Source organism: Podarcis cretensis (genome assembly GCF_951804945.1).
Source record: "Podarcis cretensis genome assembly, chromosome: 1".
In the NCBI taxonomy this organism is placed as follows: Eukaryota; Metazoa; Chordata; class Lepidosauria; order Squamata; family Lacertidae; genus Podarcis; species Podarcis cretensis.
Window position 1 is genome coordinate 117392892 of NC_137170.1, and position 23489 is coordinate 117416380.

The following is a 23489-nucleotide window of genomic DNA, read 5'->3' on the forward strand; positions in this document are numbered from 1 at the left end:
CACCGTTTACCTTCCAACCGGAGCGGTACCTATTAATCTACTTGCACTTTTTGGGGTGCTTTCGAACTGCTAGGGTGGCAGGAGCTGGGACCGAGCAACAGGAGCTCACCCCATCACGGGGATTCGAACCACGGACCTTTTGATTGGCAAGCCCAAGGCTCAGTGGTTTAGACCACAGCGCCAACCGCATCCCATGTCTTTGTCATTAGGTGGGAGCTTATCTATTTATCTGAAGTGTTCTTTACCTTACCCTTCAGTCAAACAGGTTCCCAGTGCCATTTCCTCAGAAGGAAAGGCCCACTCACTACCTGAGGGATAGCTCAGTTGGTAGAGTATGAGGGCTCTTAATCTCAGGGTGGTGAGTACAAGCCCCACATTGGGCGAAAGATTCTTGCATTGCAGGCTAGATTGCGGACCCTTCCAACTCTACAATTCTATGATTCTATTTCAAATTTAGAATATGTAAATGTTTTCCTTAGTTCAGGTCTGGAGCTCACGTCTCCTTTAGCTCCCTCCTGTAGCAAAGCTCATCCTCTCGCATTAAAGGTAAAGGTAAAGGTACCCCTGCCCGTACGGGCCAGTCTTGACAGACTCTGGGGTTGTGCGCCCATCTCACTTAAGAGGCCAGGGGCCAGCGCTGTCCGGAGACACTTCCGGGTCACGTGGCCAGCGTGACATCGCTGCTCTGGCCAGAGCCAGAGCGGCACACGGAAACGCCGTTTACCTTCCCGCTGGTAAGCGGTCCCTATTTATCTACTTGCACCCGGAGGTGCTTTCGAACTGCTAGGTTGGCAGGTGCTGGGACCGAGCAGCGGGAGCGCACCCCGCCGCAGGGATTCGAACCGCCGACCTTTCGATCGGCAAGCCCTAGGCGCTGAGGCTTTAACCCACAGCGCCACCTGCGTCCCTCGCACCCTCTCGCATTACACACAGTTAATAAGCTACGACTACAAGACTGGGACAAGAAACAGGATCACACCATGGGGATGGCCACTCCAACTAACACAGAGACAAGACAGTGGCTATAGAAGCCCTGGAACTCCAAGAATGGTTCAGGGCACTCTGCCTTTGTAGCACTCAGCAACTTTTATACAGTAGCCTCAACACACTTATATCTGACTATATAAATACACTTCGAAGATTCTTCTCCCAGTTTTCTATTCTATAAAGCTGACTTCAAATGAAGGAGGCTCCAAAAGGAATTTCCATTTTTGTCCAAGCAGAAGGGATTCATCAGAAAAGCACATGGTAATGGTAAGTGGTGAAAAATAAAGGAAAAGGGTGTGGGTGTGTGAGGAGACACTGCAACTTGAATATCATCAAATACAGAGCGTTCAGTGAGACCAGAAAGAATTATCTTATGGTGTGCCTCATATGTTTAAAAGACATCTGCTTTGTCTCACTTGGAAACTGAACTTTTCAGCATTTTGGAGCTCAGTAGTGGCTAAGGGAGGATTGGAAAGAAACTGAACTCTCCAGCATTTCGGAGCTCAGTTGAGGCTAAGGGAGGATTGGAAAGAGGGAGAGCAGACCCTACACAAGCTTTCCTACTGGTTACAGGGCTTGTAATTCTGGGCAATCATTATAACTTCAGTTAATCTATTTCAGCAAGGCAGTATTAAGAATAACTAGCGTTCTTAACAATGGCAGTACATGTGGACTAATGTATTTGCCTTCCATCTTTCCATATTTGAAGTGTGAGGATTGGTAACTTATTGAAGAACAGGGATGGAGAGTAAGAATAAATGAGTAATTCTCACAATGGAGGGATGCAAGAAGTGGAATGCCACCCAAATTGGAACTGGTGTTTTTCAACTTGTTCATCAATGATCCTGAGTTAGGAGTGAACAACAAACTTTCCAAGTTTGCAATTATCCCAAATTATTGAAGATGATGAAAGGAAAAACAGATTGCAAAAGAACTCCAAAAAGGATGCCTACAAAATGCTGAACGAGTAACATAATCGCAAATGTGGTTCAATGTCAATAAATGTAAGGAGATGAACATTGTGGCAAAAAAATCTGAAGTTCATACGTATAGTGATGGTGTCTGAGCTGAATGTGACTGGCTGGGAAAGGGATCTTGGGGTGGAAGCAGATTGCTCCACGAAAATGCTGACCCAGTGTGCAGCGGCTATGAAAAAGCTAAAAATTCATGCCAGAGATCATTAAGAAAGTGTCTGAATTTTTTTAAAAAATGTGAATACTGTAATGCCTTTGTACAAATCTTTGACGTGGTCATACTTGAAATACTGAGTACAGTTCTGGTTGTGACACCTCAAACAAAATTTATTAATTTTTTTGTAGAATTGGTAAAGACCAACCAAAATGATAAGAGCTGGAGCAGCTCCCCCGTGAGGAAAGCTTACAATTTTTTAAGGCTTTCTATAAGTTTTTTTTTTTGGGGGGGGGGGAGGGAAGCTGAGTGAAAAGTTTATTAAAAAAATATACACAATATGGAGAAGGTGGATAGTCAGAAGACTTTCTCCCTCTCTCATAGCACTAGAACCCAAGGTTATTAAATGAGTCTGACTGGTGAGACTGTCCCAAGCAACAAAAGGAAGTCCTTCTTCATATCACACATAGTCAGCTAGTGGTGCACTATGGGGAAAAGGCCGTTTGACTTAATTAGTCTGGTCCAGCAAGGCTCTTCTTATGGATTCTTGGCTGCTTGCTTACTTAAATACAAATGCACCAGAATTTGTATTCTTCAAATGCTAACACCAAACCTTCCACTTCTCAGATTTCCAAAAGGAATCTCACATGAACTACAGCTCATTACTTTCATCAATGCTACTGGAAAATTTCCTGAAATGAGCCTGACCCAATGCTTGCCAGCTTTGCCAAAGAGAATGATTTAGTCATTAGTGATAATTAGCGGGTTTTGACTACTGTAAGTCCATTAGAGCAATGACAAAGTCTTACCTCATCAGGACTAGGGATAATATTTACACTGACAACCTGATCACAAATAACAGACTCTGAATGTATTCTGTTCAAGCGACTCCTTAGTTCAGCATTCTGGTTGATAGCCTTAAAATAACAAAAATTAAATATTTAATTTCAAATGTACAAGACAGCACAAAGCAGAGTCAAACCACTGCTGTATCCTATATTCGGGCCAGAACCAAAGTGTTACATTATATGGATGGTACTTCTAAGCAACTAACTTTTTTCCTCCAACCATTAGTATTATGTCCAGCAGTTCTGGTTAGGTATGTTTCCACTACCTATCTTAAGTCAAATTAAACTCATTTAACTATTCTGGCTTTCTTCCATAGAAAAAGGGATGGTAATTTGGTGAGTACGCTGAGGATTCCCTGATAGAGGTCTGCATCCCTCCTCACTTTAAACAAGTTTATGGCCAAAGGCAAGAGGTGGAATAAATGTGATCAATTAAATTTATACATATGAGGAGCTAAGATACAAATAGTAGTGGAGAAGCGGGGTTGATTAGCCCTTCCTTCTGAGACATTTTTCTAGTCAAAATTACCACCCAACGCCTAGCCTCTTTTCCACCGGTGAAGAAAAAGATATTAGGTTCCTACATCATTTTACCTGGTGAGAAAGGAACATGGAGAAAGGATTATAAACCCCTCCTTTCTCTTCCAATCAAATGTACAGCACATCCATAGTGACACTTCAGTGTTGTTGTTTTTTAAGTGGGAACTGCTCCTACATCTCCTTGAGTTTGGCCCCAAGATTACAATCCCCCACACCTTTGCTCTGGAGTAAGCTACTTGGTGGGACTTATTGTCTAAATATGCATGGGACTGGGCTGCCAGAAAAGTAGACACACCTTTAGCCTTTCCTTGCTTTGTTAGATTCTATAAGACAATGAAAGAAGAAACCCTAGTTGTGTTTGCTTCAGGGGAACCTGATTATTTGGAAGACAAGCACCAGTCACAGCAGATGGTTGTATGTTTTGCCATTGAAGCTGTTGTATTTGCTTCTGAATTCAATAAGCACAAGTCAGCCTTTACATTTATTTAAGGTCACCCAACAAGACCAGTCTATCCTCTTGAATGCTCTGTGCGGCTCGCACAGCATAAACAATACTGATAAGTTAATGGGTCATGCTTATAATCCTTTAGCATCTCAACATTAGACCACTGATATTGTCCATAGTGTATCATCCCATATTACTGACATAAATGAAGACGTAATAGAGGAGCAGAAATAGTTTACGCTTCCCAACTCATGCCATAACCTACAGCAGGCAATGGAGGACTCAGATGGATATGAGGTTCAGGCTATTTCGTCAGAAAGCATTGGTCTTCAACTGGTGGTTTGCTACAAGAGCGCTACCAGCACACAAATGTACACTAAAAGGTTAGGAAATGGGTCCCCATTTGCATGTTTGGATTAAAAGTGGATCCTGGGTCAGAAAAGATTGAAAATACCTGCTCTATAGAACCTAGCAATAAAACAGAGTTCTCTACCATGGTCTTAATAAGAGGATGACTCCTCTGCATACCATTTTTTTTCCTACAGTCATGCAGAAGTCAAATTCTGCAAAATAAGGCAAGAGCCTTATTCAGCCAGATTCTCCAGCAGGTGGAAGCTGGGACACTAGATCTGATCAGCTGGCACTAGTTCCTTGAAGGGGTAACAGCTTTATGTCTGTAGCTGTCTTAGCAGCACCCCTAGGAACTGTCCACGGTCCTGTTCCTATCTGTTCTCTGCTTTGACTGGCCACTGCCTGTATCCCCTGCAGTCTAATGAAACTGGGCAAATAGTCACCAACCCTTTTGCAAACAGGCAGGAAGAAGCAAACACAGTAATTAATCAACTAAACTGCATTCGTTTGCCACAAGTCAAAAAGAAAGTACTGCAACACGGAAAGTCAAAGCTCTGCAGGTTTGCGGCAAATGAGGTAAAGCATGCAAAATGTCCATATTATTTAATATTTAATTTGATTATTTTAAAAAGCCAGTCAAGTTGAATTCATTAGGTATGAATTTCGTACCTCTTTAATTTAGACAGCACTACATGTACTAATTTAAGTACTGCAACAGCAAAATGTGGAGCAACAGCAGTGAGAAAGCAGGAAAAGGACTGATGAGATTTTGGAAAGCAGTACTGGAGGTGCAAAGAAGCTGAGACTGCGAAAGACACACGCACGCGCACACACAGACTTGTAAGGAATGAACATTTGAAAAATAAGCTCCTCATATGAAGAGAAAGCTAGAATTCTTCGGAATCCAGTGGATTCTACACTGGAAACAAAAATGCATGCTTTGACAAGTAAGTTCTTGGCTAAAGCACAATAAAAGGGGGGAAATGGTTTGGCCATTTCAAGATTTTAATTCAATTCTCATGACGAAAACCTTGCAAACACACGACACTACTACTATTAATTTGCACAGGACAGTGTTCCTGGTTCTTTAGAAATGAGTATATTGGCAGCTGACCTCTCCAAAGAAAGTGCCACTTGTGCAGATAAAACAGAGACAGAAGACAAGAGAACAGAATCCAAATGGACTCAAGAATTAGCATATGACGCATACGATGAGCTGCTTTCTTCCCCCACTTGTTCTCTGCCTATCTTTTCCCAATGTAGAGAAAAATATCTATTCTGGATAGCGAAGGAGACCATAGAAAAAGAGGACAACTGAAGGAGACCACAGACTAAGCGTGGTATCAGGTGACATAACGAGAAAAAGTGGCGACATTGTATGAAGCAGAACACTGCTGAGAGCAAGATGACAGAACAGAGGTTAAGCAACAGAATACCATTATCCTGGTTAAGTGAAGCAGTTCAACTGATGCCGCAGTCCTCAGTTATACTCTAGTGCATAAATCCTTAGCTCAATTAAGCTTTATAGTGAAAGCAAACTGGGTAGAAGCGCAGTTCTTCAAAGACTGAACTGAGTTCTGTCTGGTTAGCTGAACTGAAAATTGTGAAATTATCTTGTGTGTTTGTGTACATGCACATGGACAAAACTGGATAAAGCTACCAGGGTGGGTCAATGAGATTGGCCTCGATTTCCTGCATAACTGGGGTGGGTGGGTGTAGATTTTATTGTAAGATGAGGCAAGCTCAAAGATGGCAAGCACGCAGGATACTGCTGCTCCAACATTAATATATCCAGTTTTGATGAAATGAGAATTAGAATACTACTTGGGGTCCCAAGGCCATAAAGTTGGCCCCGCTGCAGGCTCAATTTTACAGCTATAGACATGCAAGTGATGCAATAGAAGGAACATACAAATACTTGAAGCTGAACTGAACCTGAAGTGGGGAAAACAAGTTATCTTTTATTTGATTAAAGTTTTTCTAACAGAACCAGCATCCACAGACTAGTTTCTTCGTGATTATGCAACACTGGACTCCTCAACCTATATTATACCCTGCATTGAACAAAATAATTCAAAATGTAATGTGATATTAATAGTGTACAATTTTGCATACCATCCCATGCTTTATTTCTATATTTATCTAGGTTGTGGTGTTTTGTTTTGGTTTTTTGTGTTGTTGTTTTTTGTATTTTAAAAATATAAATGAATAAAAAAAAAACCTAGTATCTGGACAAGAAGTTGCCTTTATCTGTATTTTTCTTCTTCTTCATAATCCCTAACCCCATTATGTTTGAAAGTATAGGGTAGATCAGGACAGGAATTAATCAGTATCATAACATTTGATTTTGTCACTTGTTTTTAAAGAGTTATCTGGCATTTATGGAAAGCAATGCCACAAATGGCATTTACCACCTGTGGCAAACAACAGTTACAAATCACGGTATTTCCAAAACCAACCATCTGAAAACGTAGCAAATTGCCATGTAAGATCATACCTGCGAGAGGGATTGCCTGAGACACGTTATCTGTGTATTGTGTCCAGCGAAATCATGTTCTGAAACCATCTGCTTAAGTTTCTCCTTCTCTATTGCTATGCTGTTGAAGGCAGACTTCAGAAGAGAATGTACTGGGGAGAAAACAGAAATGTCTCTGGTATACACCACAGACCTCTGCATGCAACTTACAAAAAATATGCATCAGCAAACATTTTGCACAGTGCAGTTCCCAATGCTACAGAAACAAGATGCAGATTTTGCAGGGCCGAGCCTATCACTTCCAAACTTCCATATGCCCTACTTTGGATAACCACGTATGAAAAACGGCCATTAGCCATGGCTGGAGTTTTGTCTTCATGTACAGAGCGGAGCCTACAGTGCCATTATTCCTCACAGAGTGCAAAATCAGTTTAGTCTATTTTTCTCTCATCAACTACGGTTACTTCTCAAATATTCAGGTATTTTCACACACCCTGCAAAATAGGGGGAAGGGGGGGTGAGCCACTCAGGTCAAGCATATTTATATTCTGTTCTTTAAAGCATATCTCCATGCTACATGATTCCCCAAACTTCTGAAGGGCAGGCCATTTTTCCTGTCATTTATCACTGTGATAATTCAAAGGGTTCAGTACAAAAAAAATTGAGGGGGGGTGTCTTTATTTTTAGACTCAGACTATACGAGCCAACAACTTGTACATCTTCGGCTAGAATTTAAAAACATGGCATAGCAAGTGGGTGCTGATCAGGTGAAATTTTTTTGCAAGCCATCACCTTGCAAACTTGCAATATTCATACCCGTACTGCAAGAAATCGCTTCCTTGCAACTGCATCTGTGTGCAAAATCTGTGTGAGAAGCACAGCTGAAATAGTTGAAAAGTAAAACACAAGGGATCTTCCGAAACTTAACAGGATAAGAGAGAAACCTTTGGCAGCTGCACATTCAACATGCTAGCTTCAGTTTCTCCCAAATGAAACAATCAACACACACAATGCCTTGGCCCAAAGCTAGCCTACTCTGTATCAAAGGTTATTTCCACTGAGATGCTGCTGTTATGCATACAATTACCTTTCTGTGCCATGAGGCAAAACTCTTCTTGGAGTTTCAGGTAGTCCGTGGAGCTTTCCAGGGGGTCAGATGCATGGCTTGGAGGAGACTGAAATTCGATGTCTGCACAAAGATTAGGATTGGATGAATGCAGGCGAACAGGAGACATTGTAGCGCTGAAAGGAACCTAAATTGGAAAGCAACAGATACAAGGGACTGTATCTTTCTTCCACAGAACATCTGGCACAGCACTGTAAGACTTTTCTCACTTTACCATAGCGCTTAATATTTATGAGTCGTGGCACTGCTGCCAAGAGGTATCTTTTTAATCTCCCTCAAAGCAGGAGTTCTGCTCCTTCCCTGAAATCAATGTTGATGTGTTATAAGCGTTAATTTATGAGGAATAGGATTTCAATTTAAACTTGCAGTTACAGCTTGTAACATAAAAAAAGGAACAGTGCTTTCTAAGTAAAGCCAAACACAACCAACCAAATATTCAGTGTGGGACATTAAATAATAGAGCTTCAAGTGTCTTCCAGAATCATTCAGTGGAAATCAGAAAAGTGAAGGGAGGCATTTTAGGAGAGAAAACTTTACTAAATTTGTAGTCTGGCCTTCCAAACATGTATGAATAATGTATTAGCAGCTACTGTGAAAAAAAGAAGATTTGAACAGTACTATTTTCTCCAGCAAACTAAAAACATGGCTAAACATCGCCAAAGAAGAATTATGAACAGATTTATGAAAGTGTTGGTAAATGGGGAAATGGATATATAATATACGGCATTAGTACATCTACAAATCACAAAATGTGAAGCTGGATGCATTGAGTGCCTGTCTTTTAATGTAGAATGTCAATTTAATTTGTTGTATTTATCTACACATTGTGTATACACAACGCACAGAGAGACAATCTTGAATCATGTCTTTAAGACACAATTTATTATACCACCTCCACTTTTCATTCCCTTCTAAGAAATATGTTTGTGTATATATGTGTGTGCTTTCTCACATTGCTTTTTTTTATTACACAGAATACACACAAACATATAAGCATCATGCACACATCTGCAGTGCTTTTTAAAAATAATATATAAACTATTCAGTGATGACATGCAAGACAAAATGCATTCAGCCTTAGGTGCATTCCGCAGCCCAATGTTCAAGCATTTTTGTGAACGAACTTGCAACCCAATTCGGCACTTGAATATAAAGTCAAAAGTTAAATTACATTGTTGTCCAAATAGTTCATGTAATTTAAATGTCAATTTCTTTGGGGGGCGGGGTGTTACAAAATATATCACATGCTTTTGAAATATCCTCAACAGGACCAGCGTAAAAAGTCATATTACTTTACATTTCAACAGACAATGGATTCATTGGCCCTAACCAGTAGGAACTTCTTGGAATACAATTTTCTCCAGTTCTTTCAGGAACCCGGACTTGCACAGTATATAATGTAAAGTTTTAAGTCATCAGTTGATGACATCCTATTCTGCCCACATATTTATTGCAGCTCTTCTACTGCTACCTAGTCTCTCAACATTGGCACTTTATGTTAATACATTTCTTCCATTCAGCTCTATGAAAAACACTAACTTTGAATCTGAGTTAAATTTAGATTGGAAAAAATGGAATGCCTCCTCCTTTTGTTGTTGTTGTTTAAACAACAATCAAAAGGAGTGTTTTCCTTTCCCAGGGGAACTTCCAGTACTACCACGGGAACATAGTATCCTTGTATTACAATTAGAGTTCATACTAAACTAAAATTCTCTCTTTAACAATTCCTTAGAATAGCCTTCTTTTGGCAAACAAACTTTGATCTCAATTCTTGATCCACTTCCTTCAAGTTTGTAACTTTGCCCTTTTCAGATGAGATCCAACATCATGCCAAAGGATGGGATATCCCCCATCCTATCCCTCCATACTGCAGCCCAAATCTGCTCCAGAGGGTCCCCAACCCTCTAGAACACATTTTGAGGGTGTGCAGAAAAGGAAGAGGAAGTCTTGCTCGCACAAACAGAAGTCGGTTTGCACAGGCAGGAGAACGCAATTGGATAGCACCATTCATTAGGATTATTATGGCTGAAACCAAACAGCAGCATACTAGGAGCTGATTGAGCTATAAACTGTGAGGGAAAAAAGCTCAAGGGAGCACCTAGAAAGAGATAAACTAGGAAGGGAAATCTTAATCTACTTTCAGTCTTTTAAAGTGGCAGTTTCTGAAAGACCAACTCTATAAGCCAGTGTGCCAGGGAAGGCACTCATAAGATGGAAAGCTAAGGTCACAGAAGGTATGCTGTTCTCTCAAGGTGGCAGTGGAATCTGAGGAAGCAGCTGCCATCATTGCATGAATAACTCTGCTGAGAGTGGTGCAGGAGGAGGCAAAGACTAAGGAAGCTCATGCATTTGATCCCTGGGGGGTTCTATAAAAAGAAGGGCAAACAGAAATATTTCTGCTCCAAATGCAAGATTCTAATTTGGTGTACACTGGCTGCCAATACCCAGGATGCAAATGGGCGGTAGGAGGAGCTGTTGCAGGTAAAGGTAAAGGTCCTTCTGTAAAGGTAGCTCTTGCTGCTAGTCAGCCATTGGCTCCCCATGCTGAAAGAAACTTTGAAAGTGGCATTCTATGTTACTCATGGATGTGTGGGTAGGATGAAAAACCAGGAAAGTTCTCGTTTGTCAACAAAGCGAGTTCACACATCTAAGAGGCACCTTAGCCTCCAGCTAATGTACATGAATTTTCAAAAATGAATGAATGCAAATATTGGAACACCTGAAATGAACTTAATCACATGAGGAAGAGGCTATTGGTGCCTCAATTTTATTTAATAATGATGATCCATGTTCAGGAGATATATAGATTGCTTTACCTCTAAGTATTTAACAAAAAGGCAAAGCCCAAATACTACGTTAGTCATTCAGATTACCATAGTAACCTCCCTTCCAACTACGAGAGGAAGAGGCAAATGATTATTATTTTTTTGGTATAGCATCTGGAAATTAGACCAAACATCTGGAATGAGGGTGTGGCTAGAGAGCATTACGCAATTGCTTTAAATCCAAGAGTTAATGTGGTAAATTGGGACTCAAAATAGAGGCCAAAAGATTTTGGCAATTAAATTCAACACCAAATTTGGAAAGAAATAGGTAAAAAAAAGTATGTCAGAAATATACAATGCTGGCAGTATTTGGACAATCAAATCTTGGCTTAAGTTAACTTTAAACCATATCATGTTTCATTTGGAAACCATTCAGCATAGTTTCCCAGTCTGGACATAAAAAGCTCTGGTTCCCTGGTGAACTGGGGCTTCCTGGCTTGTTTCTCAGCTCATGTGACATGCAGGAGTCTTAGTTTTAGATCTCAGCTTGTTAATCAAAGATTTGATCAACTGAATATAGACGCTGTGAATCACAGGTGTGGCCCTCCAGATGTTACTAAACTACAACTCCCATCAGCCCCAGCAAGCATGGCCAGCAGTCAGGGATGATGGGAGTTATAATTCAACAACATCCGGAAGGCCAGTGGTTCACCACACCTTATACTTTCATGCTGAGGTGGGTAAAACCTTGGCTCCAGTAGGCCTGGAAGATACACACATTATAATTTTAGGGTGCACACATATGTATGTGTGGTATTAAGTGCATGCTTGCCATTCACAACATGGCTGCACCTTTCTCAGTTGCAGCACTGCCTTCCATAACAATCAGCTATTTGGCTATTTTCCCCCGCCCCCATCTCAAAGTGGATCCACTACAATGTTGTCTTGCACAGCCATTATCTGCTCACCCAGGGGATACCTTAAAGCTACAGTTACCGCCTTAATCTCCTACTCCACATTACCTACCCACCTAAAGAATGCTTCCCAAGTGTACCGTTCAGCTCTGCTTCCGCCACTACACTCATTTTCTCGTTTGTTCCCCATCTTTCACAAGCTCCATTTTCAGATACATGTTCACAGCATTTTTTGGCTTGGTGCAGTAGCCTGCTCTGATTTTTTTTTCCATTTTTTAAAAAGTAGCACAGTTGTACATTAATATGCACATTCATTCCTGAAAAGCTGATTCAAGTATTAACACTTCCCTCTAAATGACCACTGGTATGTGATTCTGGGCTCAACTGAAGCACCTATAAAGTCCTAACTTGGCCTGGTTACCCAAAGAACCACACACTTTCTACCCCACAAGATTGCCTGAAGCTTGCTTTTTTTACCACAGGCTGTCCCCCGAGTCCTACTGCCAACGGAAGTTGAGTTTAGTGATTGGAGAAGGGCCCTTCGTAGTTCTAATGCCATATATTGGGGATGTTCTTCCCATGGAAACATTGCCTGAAGCCAACTCTGATATATTTCTGGCACCAGGCAGAGACATTTTTAATTTGTCCAGACATCCAATCATATTCAACAGATGGTTTTAAGAGTTGGTTATGATTCAGTGTGGTTTATGGATTGAGTGTTGCTGGGGCGGTGGTGGTTATATCATTTTATTGTACTGTTTTATTCATTTATCTGAATGCTATCCTGGCATAGTATGCGAAGGGTGGGTGGTAAATTAAAATAAATGCGTTCATCCCTTGAATATTAACATCACTTTCCGTCAATGTGCAATTTGGCTTGAGTGGCAATTTGTTATTTCAATGAAATATCAAGGACCTCTTGCTAGCCAGCTCTCAGGTATCCTCATTTCCTGACAATTCAGATTCATTGTGTCAACCTTACACAATCATGTTACCGTAGGCCGGAGTAAATACGTCTACTTTCATTTGAACTACTGAATTAGGTGAACATTCTGCTATTCCAACTCTTCAAAGAAGCCAAATAATACACACTTTGATTTATTTATTTAAATTTTTCTTCCACCAGAAGTCTAACTGCTTTAAAAAAACAAAACAAAGTAAAATACAATTGGTGTGGCAGTAATATGACTTTTTGAGATTATGGAACATAAATAAAACTTATGCAATATAATATAGCATGATTGAATTTATTTATGGGCCTGGTAACTACTGTACTTCTCTTCTGCTTTCTTGATTAAAACAGTCACTTAACAGAATTACAGTGCAAAGATTCTTCCAGTCTAAGAATCTTTACTCATAAGTAAGACCCTCTGAGTGTGGTTTTTTTTTAAAAAAAATACCTACTCTCAAATGAGCATTAGAACCTTAAACATAGACAATCACTTTTCCTAGTATAAGCCTATGTCATACTTTGATATTTTTATTATTGTTGGTTTGTTATTTTATTCTTTTTTAAAATATTTGCTGTCAGCCATTTTGGACACCTCCATATGGAGTCAGAAAGCTGGTTATAAATTTTATTCTAAATAAGTATAAATAAGCATACTAACAGGATAAAGTCTGGCTCTGACATCACCTAGCATGGCTTCTCGTGTATTATTTCTCTGCCAAAGTCCATCCTTTTTTATATACACGGTGCCTCCTGTCATGCATATTTTATTTGTTTGATTATTTCCACCCCACCTTTTGATCCAGAAGTGTTCCCCAAAATAGCTCAAGTAAAATAATTAAATAGAATTTAATTAAAGCTCTCATTTCCTCTTGCACACTGCATTGGTATGGGGAAGCCATTTCCCTCAAACCCCAAATTCTCATTGGCTGCTCCTATCCTCCCTCTTTCACTCTGCCAAGGACAATAAATGGGGAGGTCAATTGTTGGGTATTTCTCACTCTTTCTCCACACCTAGATGCTAAAGGACAGTGGTTGGATGGTCATTAATCTCAGCATATAGAGATAAGCATGTGCAAACAGGTTAAACAGAGTTATTTGTATGCTGTTTTTTAGAGTTCTCTGAGTAAAGGATCCAAAAATAGCCACACCATGAAAAAGCAGCGGTAAGACTGCTTTTAATCAACAGTGAAGACATGCTGCCAAAGAGAACTCCTTTTCACTCTTTTGCACATAGCAAAGTGCACCATGCATACAAAAACAAAACAACCCAAAACCAGACTTTGGTTCAGAGAGCAGTGTCCAAAATGGTTACACACTAAACATACAGATAAACATACACATTTTAAGCTGGAATCATTTAGACCTGAAAGAGCTTAGGTTTGGCTAGATTTCGTACATTTTTTCTCCTTTTTACTTGGTTGCACTGTAAACATGCACAAGTTAGACGGTTTGTGAGCCCACAAACACTTAAAGAAGAAGAAGTGACGCAGCTTAGCCTTCCAACCTCACCCTTCCCATGCTCCCCGGAGTGTCATGAGCGCCACCAGCACATCGCCACCAGCACATCTACATCAATGTCTGCAGCTTCCCATCTTTAAAGCTTCTATGCGCCTTGACTGTTAAATCCACTCACTGTTGTAGCCACTGCATCTGCTAGTCTCTGGCGACGCCGTGCGGTACTGAACTGGCTTTTCAGTGCTGTCCCTTCCTGACAGTGAACGGGAAAAGAACAGGGAAGCAGAAAGAAGGGGAAAAGGATGATGGGAACTCAGGAAAGACAGTCAGAGAAAAAGAGGAGGACGTTCTTCCAACTGTTTTACTTCTACAAAGGGCCAATCTGCAGTGCAACTGAGGAAAAACTGAGGAAAAGGGAGTCACCAAGTTGTTCCGCTATGTGTACCTCATCCCCAGTTAGCCCCATGATAAGCTACACAGAGTAGGTTTCTAACTCAGTTCATCACAGACTGACTTACAATTAGAGGACACAGTGAAGCCACTGAACAAACCGTTGCAGCACCACTTACCCAGCTGCTATAAAGTGACAATTCTTCTTTTGCAAACAGGTGTAAAGTAATTGGTCCTAATAGTAAGAAGCAGAAAACCTTTTGGCATCAAATAGTGTGGTCTAAATCCAGCACAAAAGCGATGCTCGCTTAAGGCCATTGCAAGCACTTTGTGTTGAATTTAGGGCTTACACTTTTCTTATTCACACACATGCAAGATACATTAAGAATAATTGGCTATTAAAAGGTTCCTGGTGGCATTTGATAGCTGTGAACTACAACTGCATGTCCATAATGTATGCATGTTATTTGGCAGGAGGCTATGGGATGAAAAGACGACAAAAATCCAAAATTTGGATACAGTTCAATTACATTACACAATGTAGCGGAAATCACCCAGAATGCTGTTCTCACAGCATGCAGGTCTACTAGACATTGTAAGGTAACTAATGGTGTTTGGCAACTAAGAATTTCTCTGCATAAAACTTTATGCCACCTGAGACTGCAATCTGTTACAAGTTTCACCCAGACCAGCTATTCAACATTCCTTTACTTCTGCATTGCTGTTTTTTGTTTTTTGAATGATCAACCTATTCATTCATTCCAACATATTCTGCATTATTCCTAAAACAATGTCAAGGATGGCAGACAAGCACTTATTTAAATCACTGTCTGCAGGCTGTACCTTCCAAAAGAAGTGAGTGATTTATAACAGTCCTTCAACATGCCATTAAAAATCCAAGTGGCACTCTAGAGTAAGCAGTTTCGCAAGGGTACAACCAACTTTTTTAAAAACAACAACAACAACATTTTGAGTGGTTTTCTTGAAGGCTACTACACAACTATATATATCCACAGGTAACTGAAGATAGGGGACAAAGTATGTACCACAACTCCCACCTCTGCTGGTAAGCTCTGAAAACCTTCCCTATCTCAGGCTTGTATGAGATATCCTTTTCTTAGTCCAGGAAGACGGAACAAATCTTAGGCATGCAAAAACATCCTGATCCTCCTAGCTTTACTTTGTCAAGTTGTCCCTCAATTAAAAGAAGTGAACAGATAGGAGTTCTGGGATAGCCTAGGTACAGGTAAAGCTGATAATGTGCAGGATCAGGTAGTCCTTTTTATCCAAGAACAGGGCAGGAGGAAGAGGCGAGAGCATGCAAGAGCCACAGACTCATTCACTCTCTCCTGGGTCCAGAAGTTCAGTTTAAATAGGCTCTCAATTATAACCAGGAGCTTCTCTTTCGATACTTGTGAGCCATACATGAGAAACAGAACACCACATGTAACAGAGAGCAATACGTTCACAGGCTGAATATACCAATAAGGTTTTTTTTTCCACGTGGCTTTCCAAGGCCCTTGCTTTCCTCCCTCTCTTTAAGGCTAAACAGGCCTTCAAATTAATTTCATTCAACATGAAAACAAGCATTAGCAAGTCAGAAAGTTCCCGTGAAGCTTATAACATAGGACTTGGGGCAGAGATAAGGAAATTTAAATTTGACTGCAAGCTTTTCTGACCAATCTGCACTTCCTTGAAATTATCAGTGTTCCTTCTTTGAGAGAGAGACAATATTTTAAAACTCTTGCAGCATGTGAATCTCACAAGGATCTAGTAAGAACTAATGAAAACTATGAATTATCTAAAAAAAATATGGTACTAAATTATAGATAAACATACCAAGAGTTGCAAACTTTACAACACGTAAAATGCAGTTTTAAAATGTTGCAGCCCCTCTTCTTCTTATAACCTCTTGTGTTCTTTTCTGGTTGCATTGGAAAGCAATGAACCCGACTACTGACTGCCTGTGCAAAACTTTGCATCATAACTTCTAAGGCAATTCAGGAGTTTGTGGGTCATTTGCACACACCTCTGGATTAAAGCCTCTATGTGAGAAAAGGAAAGATGGTCAGAAGGCAGACTGACCAGCTTCTGGGGCTTTAGACCTGAGGTGGGGATTTTGTTGGGAGGATGGAAACTGTAGTCCGGTAACATATGGAGGGCGGCAGGTTCCCCACTGTTGCTTTAGAGTTTCTGAGACTTTGGAACATTCTCTGGAAATTTCCTCTCAATGAGTCACTCTTCCATTACAGCCCAGAGAAAAAGGGGTGGGGAGGAAGAGAGGAAGAGAGAGAGAGAGAGAAAGAAAGAAACTGGCTGACTTTTAAAAGAATAAAGTCTGGTAAAACTGAACCCTTAATTCAACAAACATGGACCCTCCACGGCAAAAAAGAAATAAAAAACAAAAGTTTGTTGCACAAAACACTCTGCATCTAGTTAGCACTTCAGACAACAGACATTACTACCAATGACACAAAAAATGTAAAACGCAGCACAGAAACAAGCACAGATTGTTTGAGGGTGCTACATTACCTACAAAAAGCTCATTTTGTCAAGTGTACCCTTTTGTTAAATCACTGGTTTCTTCTTCCAGAAAATATTTCAAGAAAAACTTTCAAGAATGAAAAGGCCAGTGCTTCAACAATTCAGAGGCGTCTTTTATCTAAAACTGTGGTGAAAATTGAAAACATGAACGCAGTACCTGAAGCTGTATTTTAGCATCTTTGCTGACGCTTTTTGTTCTCCATCTTCTTGTGACACGCTTGTCCTTCTTATCTACACAATTAGCCTACGTCATGAAATAGTTAAAAGCAACAAAGCATTGTGTTAAAAGCACGTACAACCAACTGACAGAGACAATACTGGAAAAGTTAGTAACAAGAATCTTGGCGTTAGTTTTCAGCAAATAAAAATATGGTAAGAATGCTAACCCAGGCTCTCCATAAAAAGCAAACAATGTGTTATTTTAAAACAAATTTAAAAGCAAACTAACTTTGGGATACAATTCTAAAGTCATTTACTTTAGACTTTTCTGCCTAAATTCAGTGAAAGTATCCTTGCTTCCATATGACACTTAGTAATGCGAAACAAAAACAAAATGAATATTAAATTACTGGAACAAAGTATCTTATGGAACAAAGGTTATGAAAAATTGTATTGGTTGCAGTATTTACAATCCTCACAGAACTGGATTATAGCAACAAGTTATTCTGCCCATGCTTCGATATTTCATAATTGACTAGAGAGTTTCTAAATTTTGCAGGCTGACAATTGGTTTCCTCTAGGAACCATGTTTTCTATAACAAAACACACCATCGTTTTTTTAAAATTTGCAATTCAAAACTTGCTTACCTGCATATCCGTGAAATTTGGAGCTGACTGAGTCCTCTGAAGTATTTCTAAGTTTTGAAGAATTTTACTGAGTTCCACAAGGTTTGACTGGCAGTGCGTAAGGTCTGACACAAATTATATTCAAAAAAAGTACATTAGTTACCTTGGTCAAGATTTTATTTTTTTTCTATGGTATCTCATAACTTAAATAGGATAAGATTATCAGTATAGTAGCCCAAACACACAGTTTGGTGTGTGGGTGTGTATGCATATGTACCGTATTTTTCGCCCTATAGGACGCACCGGCCCATAGGACGCACCTAGTTTTTTGGGGGGGAAATAAAGAAAAAAAAAATTTCCCCCCCCCAGTCGTGGGGCGCTCTGCTTCAGCGCGCCCCGCGCTCCGGGCAACAGGCTGCTATCCTCAGCCTAGGGAGCCCTGCGGGAACTCCCACGGGCTCCCCAGGCTTGCTGATAGCTTCCTGAAGCTTGGAGAGCGAGAGGGGTCGGTGCGCACCAACCCCTTACTCTCCAAGCTTCAGCGAAAGCCTGCATTCGCCCCATAGGACATACACAGATTTCCCCTTCATTTTTGGAGGGGAAAAAGTGCGTCCTACAGGGCGAAAAATACGGTATGTGTGTGTGTGAATATATATATATATATATATATATATATATATATATGCATGCTACGCTTTCCATAGGCATAAAAAGTTATGCCCTAAATGAGGGACTCAACGTACAATCCAGGAACAGCCAACACGGTGCTCTCCAGATAATGAACTATAAATCCCATCAGAGCGACCCTTAATTTCATAGGGTATACTTTGAGTAAAAGTTACTTGACTACAACCCAACATGATGGATGTTAATAATTAGGCAAAAGAAAGCTAAAAGCATATTCCTCGCCAATTCCTTTTAATTCTTGCACTGGATTTTCATTCCACCCCCACCCCCCCAATCTTGATTAGCTGTTTTATAAAGATCAGCAGTTCAATATACTGCCGTAATGGCCAGCAAGTGGCCATACCTCTGCCATGACTCATCTTCATCAGATAAAAAGCACTCAGAATATTGGTTGGTTAAATCTCCATTTTCTGTTAACTGGCAACTTGTTGAGTATTGTAAGGGGGGGTGGGAATATGTGTTATCGTCCCTGAAGCTGCTGTGACATCTTGGTTGGTGGAATCCAGTCTCAGATCAGCTTAGCCAAGGGAACATGTCCTGCGCTATGGGCTCAAGAAGTTGGCTGTACATTATCTATTCTAGACCAAACTTTGGGTCCCCAGCTGTTGTTGGACTACAATTCCCATCAGCCCCAAGCCCAGGTCTTGTTACCTAGGAATGATGCCAGCTGTAGTCCAACAACAGCTGGGAACCCAAGTTTGAGAAACACTGGCTAGACCAAGCATCCCCAAACTCGGCCCTCCAGCTGTTTTGGGACTAAAGTTCCCATCATCCCTGACCACTGGTCCTGTTAGCTAGGGATGATGGGAGTTGTAGTCCCAAAACAGATGGAGGGCTGAGTTTGGGGGTCCCTGGGCTAGACCATTCGCAGCATGCCATACAAACTACAGATATAACATTAAAAACTGATCAGGAACCCTCATTTGTTTTTGTTTTTAAATAGCTCCCAGATACCTTGACACAAACTAGACAGATTTAAAAAAAGGCTAGTGCCAAACAACATTAACCTCCATTTTTAACCTGAAAGCCACCATAGGCAGGATTCATTGTGACCAGAAGTATCAACAGATTGCCCTGAGATAGTACCCCTTATTATTATTTTTTATTGTATTGGTTATTAAATTCATATGCTGCCTTTCATCCGAAAAGCACAGAGTGGTTTACAACATAAAAACACAAAATAGGTAAAGGTAAAGGTACCCCTGCCCGTACGGGCCAGTCTTGACAGACTCTGGGGTTGTGCGCCCATCTCACTTAAGAGGCCAGGGGCCAGCGCTGTCCGGAGACACTTCCAGGTCACGTGGCCAGCGTGACATCGCTGCTCTGGCAAGCCAGAGCCGCACACGGAAACGCCGTTTACCTTCCCGCTGGTAAGCGGTCCCTATTTATCTACTTGCACCCGGAGGTGCTTTCGAACTGCTAGGTTGGCAGGCGCTGGGACCGAGCAGCGGGAGCGCACCCCGCCGCAGGGATTCGAACCGCCGACCTTTCGATCGGCAAGCCCTAGGCGCTGAGGCTTTAACCCACAGCGCCACCTGCGTAGCAAAAAACAGTAAATCCACCCAATGATTGCATATAGGGAAATATGAATACTACATGAATACTACATATTTAAAGCCCTAAATGGCCTCAGTCCTATATACCTAAAGGAGCATTTCCACCCCTATCATCCAGCCTAGACACTGAGGTCCAGCGCCGAGGGCCTTCTGGTGGTTCCCTCACTGCGAGAAGTGAGGTTACAGAAAACCAGGCAGAGGGCCTTCTTGGTAGTGGCTCCTGCCCTGTGGAACGCCCTCCCAGCAGATGTCAAGGCAATAAACAACTATTTTACTTTTAAAAGACAACTGAAGGCGGCCCTGTTTAGGGCAGTTGTAATGTCTGATGCTGTATTGTTTTTAATATTCAGTGGAAGCCACCCAGAGTGGCGGGGTATAAATAATATATTAGTATTAGTATTAGTATTAGTATTAGTATTAGTATTAGTATTAGTATACGTGGGAACTATCTATTAGCCAGAAGCTGAGTACCTATAAATGGAAGGAAAGAAGCTTGACTAGAGACTGACCTTCCGCACACCTGTCCATCTCCTCGGAGTCTTGCAACCAAGCAACTACTTTACTTTGGCCAGTGGTACATGTTGCGGGGAGGCTGTTGCTGCAGGTAATGGATGGCTGCCATGGGAAATTATTCTGTGCGACCTAAAGAAAACCCCAAAGATTTGAAAATTGTATTACTGAATACTGGGAGAAAAATGGCCTGTGCTAAAATCAAACCATCAGAAAAGAAACAAATGATATCCCGTTTGAAAGGAGGCAAGTATGAATTCAGCACCTTAGCCCAGTGGTTCACAAACTCACCAGCACCACCACGGACTACTTGAAAATTGATGGTGGTCTTGGTTTTTCTGCCTGTTGTAACAATTGTAATGCACTGTGCTGGGTGCTACATTGTTTTTAAACATATTTTTATTGTGTCCTTTCTTTCTAATAATGTATTTCATTGCAATACAATTTGCATTCCATAGGATTAAAACTGTGATACAATAAAATACAATGAACAGAATGAAATAAGCAATAAAAATACAATTAAAAATGATTGTGTATATCAAATGTGGACATGCCGCAAACCACCTGACCCAAGCTTGTGGTCCGCTGGCGGACGACAGTTTGGGAGCCCCTTCTCTAGTCCAAATAAAACATCAATAACAAGCAGTTCAGCCAAAGTGGTAAAATCAGGGAGTTATTCAGCTTCCTCTTCTCTTCACTTCACTACTGCTATCAATAATGGCACACATTTCCTAACGGAGGACAACGGTTAGAAAATGTGGTGGATTATTAAACAAGTATCTACCTTGGCCTCCAGGGCAGCAACATTAGCAGCTGGTGAAGATTCAGTAGTTGACGCTGAAGGGAATATGTGGAATCCAGCATCTCGTGGTGATCGTACAATCTCGTTCTGACGGTATAACCTGTGGTGGCGCAGCCTCGATACCCAAGCATCAAACGAGTCCTGGGATTTTACCTAGTGAGAACGGGGAGCTCAGTAATAGTACCTGACTGTTTCAAATTGAGAAGAAAACTAATGGGAAACATTCCTTACTTTCAAATGGTAAATATGCTCTTCAGTGTCAAGGTCTATCCTCCGAGCTTTCTTTTTAATCGACATAACTGATAAGCCAACATCTATGCTTCCGTGAACCTTTCCTTTCTGAGTCTGAAAAATAAAAATGAAGAGAAAACATTGCCAATGAGCTGGGGAAAATAAGGTCATTTATTTATTTAAGTATTTATATATCACTAAATCATTATATATATATATATATATATATATATATATATATATATGTGTGTGTGTGTGTGTGTGTGTGTGTGTGTGTGGCTTACAACGTTAAAAAAGATAAAAACCATACAATAAAATTTATGGTGCCCAATTGAAATATGTTGTTTACTAGGTCAGAAACATCAGAAAATATTATTAGATGGGGAGAAAACGAAAGCATCATTTTTCTGGAAAGGGAATCATGAAGATAGGAATGCATTGCCCTTTGATTTCCTAATAAACACTTTCTCCATGACTAATTCTAAAAAAGGCTTTATTTCATATGCTACATTAACATATATTAGAATCTCTGCTTGCTATAGACCACACGCTAAAAGCTGAAGAAAATAAAAGAAAATTAAAAGATATAACTAAATAGTCCTTCACCAAACAAAACATTATTCTCCTTTCTTTCTACATCAATCATCATCAAAGGAAATATTAATTATAATATTGGATTTTTATAATGTTACCTTTTTAAAAAATGCTCCAGTATTACTTACATCAATTGGTGACTTTGAATATTTCAACATTCCGTTATCCAGGACAAAAAAGCGCTACAGGGGGAAAAAACCAATTTGTTAGAGGTCAAATAAAATCTGGCATATGTAAAATAATATATCTAATGAAGACAAATGTCTGTTCCTCATGGTTACCAAATAACGAGCACACAGCAGAAACCATGCTGACAAGACATCTTGCTTCCATTCCGTAGCCTAGATATGAGGCTTAGCCACTAAACTTTATATGCCTTACAGCAGGGTTGAGGAACCTGGGGCCCAGGAGTTGAACACAGGACTCTGTGCCTTTTTATCTGGCTCTCAGGACTGTTCCCAGCCTAGATGTCATCTCCTCCTCAGCCCTGCTCTACTCTCAACTCAAGTGCTTTTGTCTGGCTGGAATGCGTCCTTGAAATATGCTCTACCCACACCTCTGACTCCATCCACCACTGGCAAGTTGCCCTGTGAAATTGCTCATGAAGAAATGCAGCTCTTGGGCTGAAGAAGGCAGACCACCCATGTCTCACAAGCATGGAGAGCAGGCAACCCACCGCCAACTGCCATGCCCCATCTAGAACACTGGCCTTGAAGTCCAAACTATAATGGAGATGACCTAACGGCAAGCAAAAAACCTGCATACAGCACCCACTGTTACCTTCCCTCCTATCTCTCTCTCTCTCTCTCTCTCTCTCTCCCTCTCCCTCTCTCTTTAAAGCCACTATGAGAGATTGTAATTAGGAGCAGTGGACTCAAAAAAGAGAGAGTTTGTGCTCTCTGGTTGTTCTCCTCAAAATTTGAATGAAACAATAGCGAGAGTGGAAAGGGTCAAGCATATCCTCTCATTTTTTTCTCATCACAGACTCCTGAGGCTGTAAAAAACAGTGTTGGAAGAATGTTGCATTGAATGTCTAGTTTGGTCCTGAGTCCATCCATTGAATTCATCACGGGATTACCATTTCCCACTTTTCTGGAGTTAAGTATCCTGACTAAACAATGCACATATGAGAAAAGGCAGGTAAGCTCTTAATAGCTTCCTAGCAATACCAGCAGGTGTCTCAGCTACGAGAACTGCAACTGCATAACAACAACAACAACAATATCTATAGTAATGATCATCTAAGATGTTTATGGATGCCTTACCTTGTGCCAACCTTTCAAAGGCCATTTCCTCTTCTTCAGCATGAACCCTTCATGTTTGTCTGGCTTCTGGACATTGGTCTGCCCAATTTTGAGGCCTTCTATAATTTCCCAGCTGTCTGGCTCCTGAAGGAAGAAGA

At 40.8% G+C, this 23489-nt stretch overlaps 1 protein-coding gene across 13 annotated transcripts in view; it reads right to left on the reverse strand.

Annotated features, from left to right (window-relative positions):
- The window catches only part of OSBPL6 (oxysterol binding protein like 6), a 106080-nt gene that overhangs the window by 22479 nt on the left and 60112 nt on the right, over positions 1-23489 (reverse strand). For 9 of the 13 annotated variants that reach the window (XM_079977186.1, XM_079977184.1, XM_079977174.1 and 6 more), the window contains 11 exons: positions 23353-23475; positions 22216-22269; positions 21494-21607; positions 21245-21415; positions 20460-20592; positions 17729-17832; positions 17079-17165; positions 14166-14240; positions 7863-8028; positions 6797-6927; positions 2925-3032 (listed from right to left, as the gene is read on the reverse strand). In XM_079977186.1, coding sequence (XP_079833312.1) covers positions 2925-3032; positions 6797-6927; positions 7863-8028; positions 14166-14240; positions 17079-17165; positions 17729-17832; positions 20460-20592; positions 21245-21415; positions 21494-21607; positions 22216-22269; positions 23353-23475 — 1266 coding nt within the window. The remainder of the gene's footprint in view (positions 1-2924; positions 3033-6796; positions 6928-7862; positions 8029-14165; positions 14241-17078; positions 17166-17728; positions 17833-20459; positions 20593-21244; positions 21416-21493; positions 21608-22215; positions 22270-23352; positions 23476-23489) is intronic. The other 4 variants (XM_079977175.1, XM_079977176.1, XM_079977177.1 and 1 more) reach the window with 4 other exon arrangements.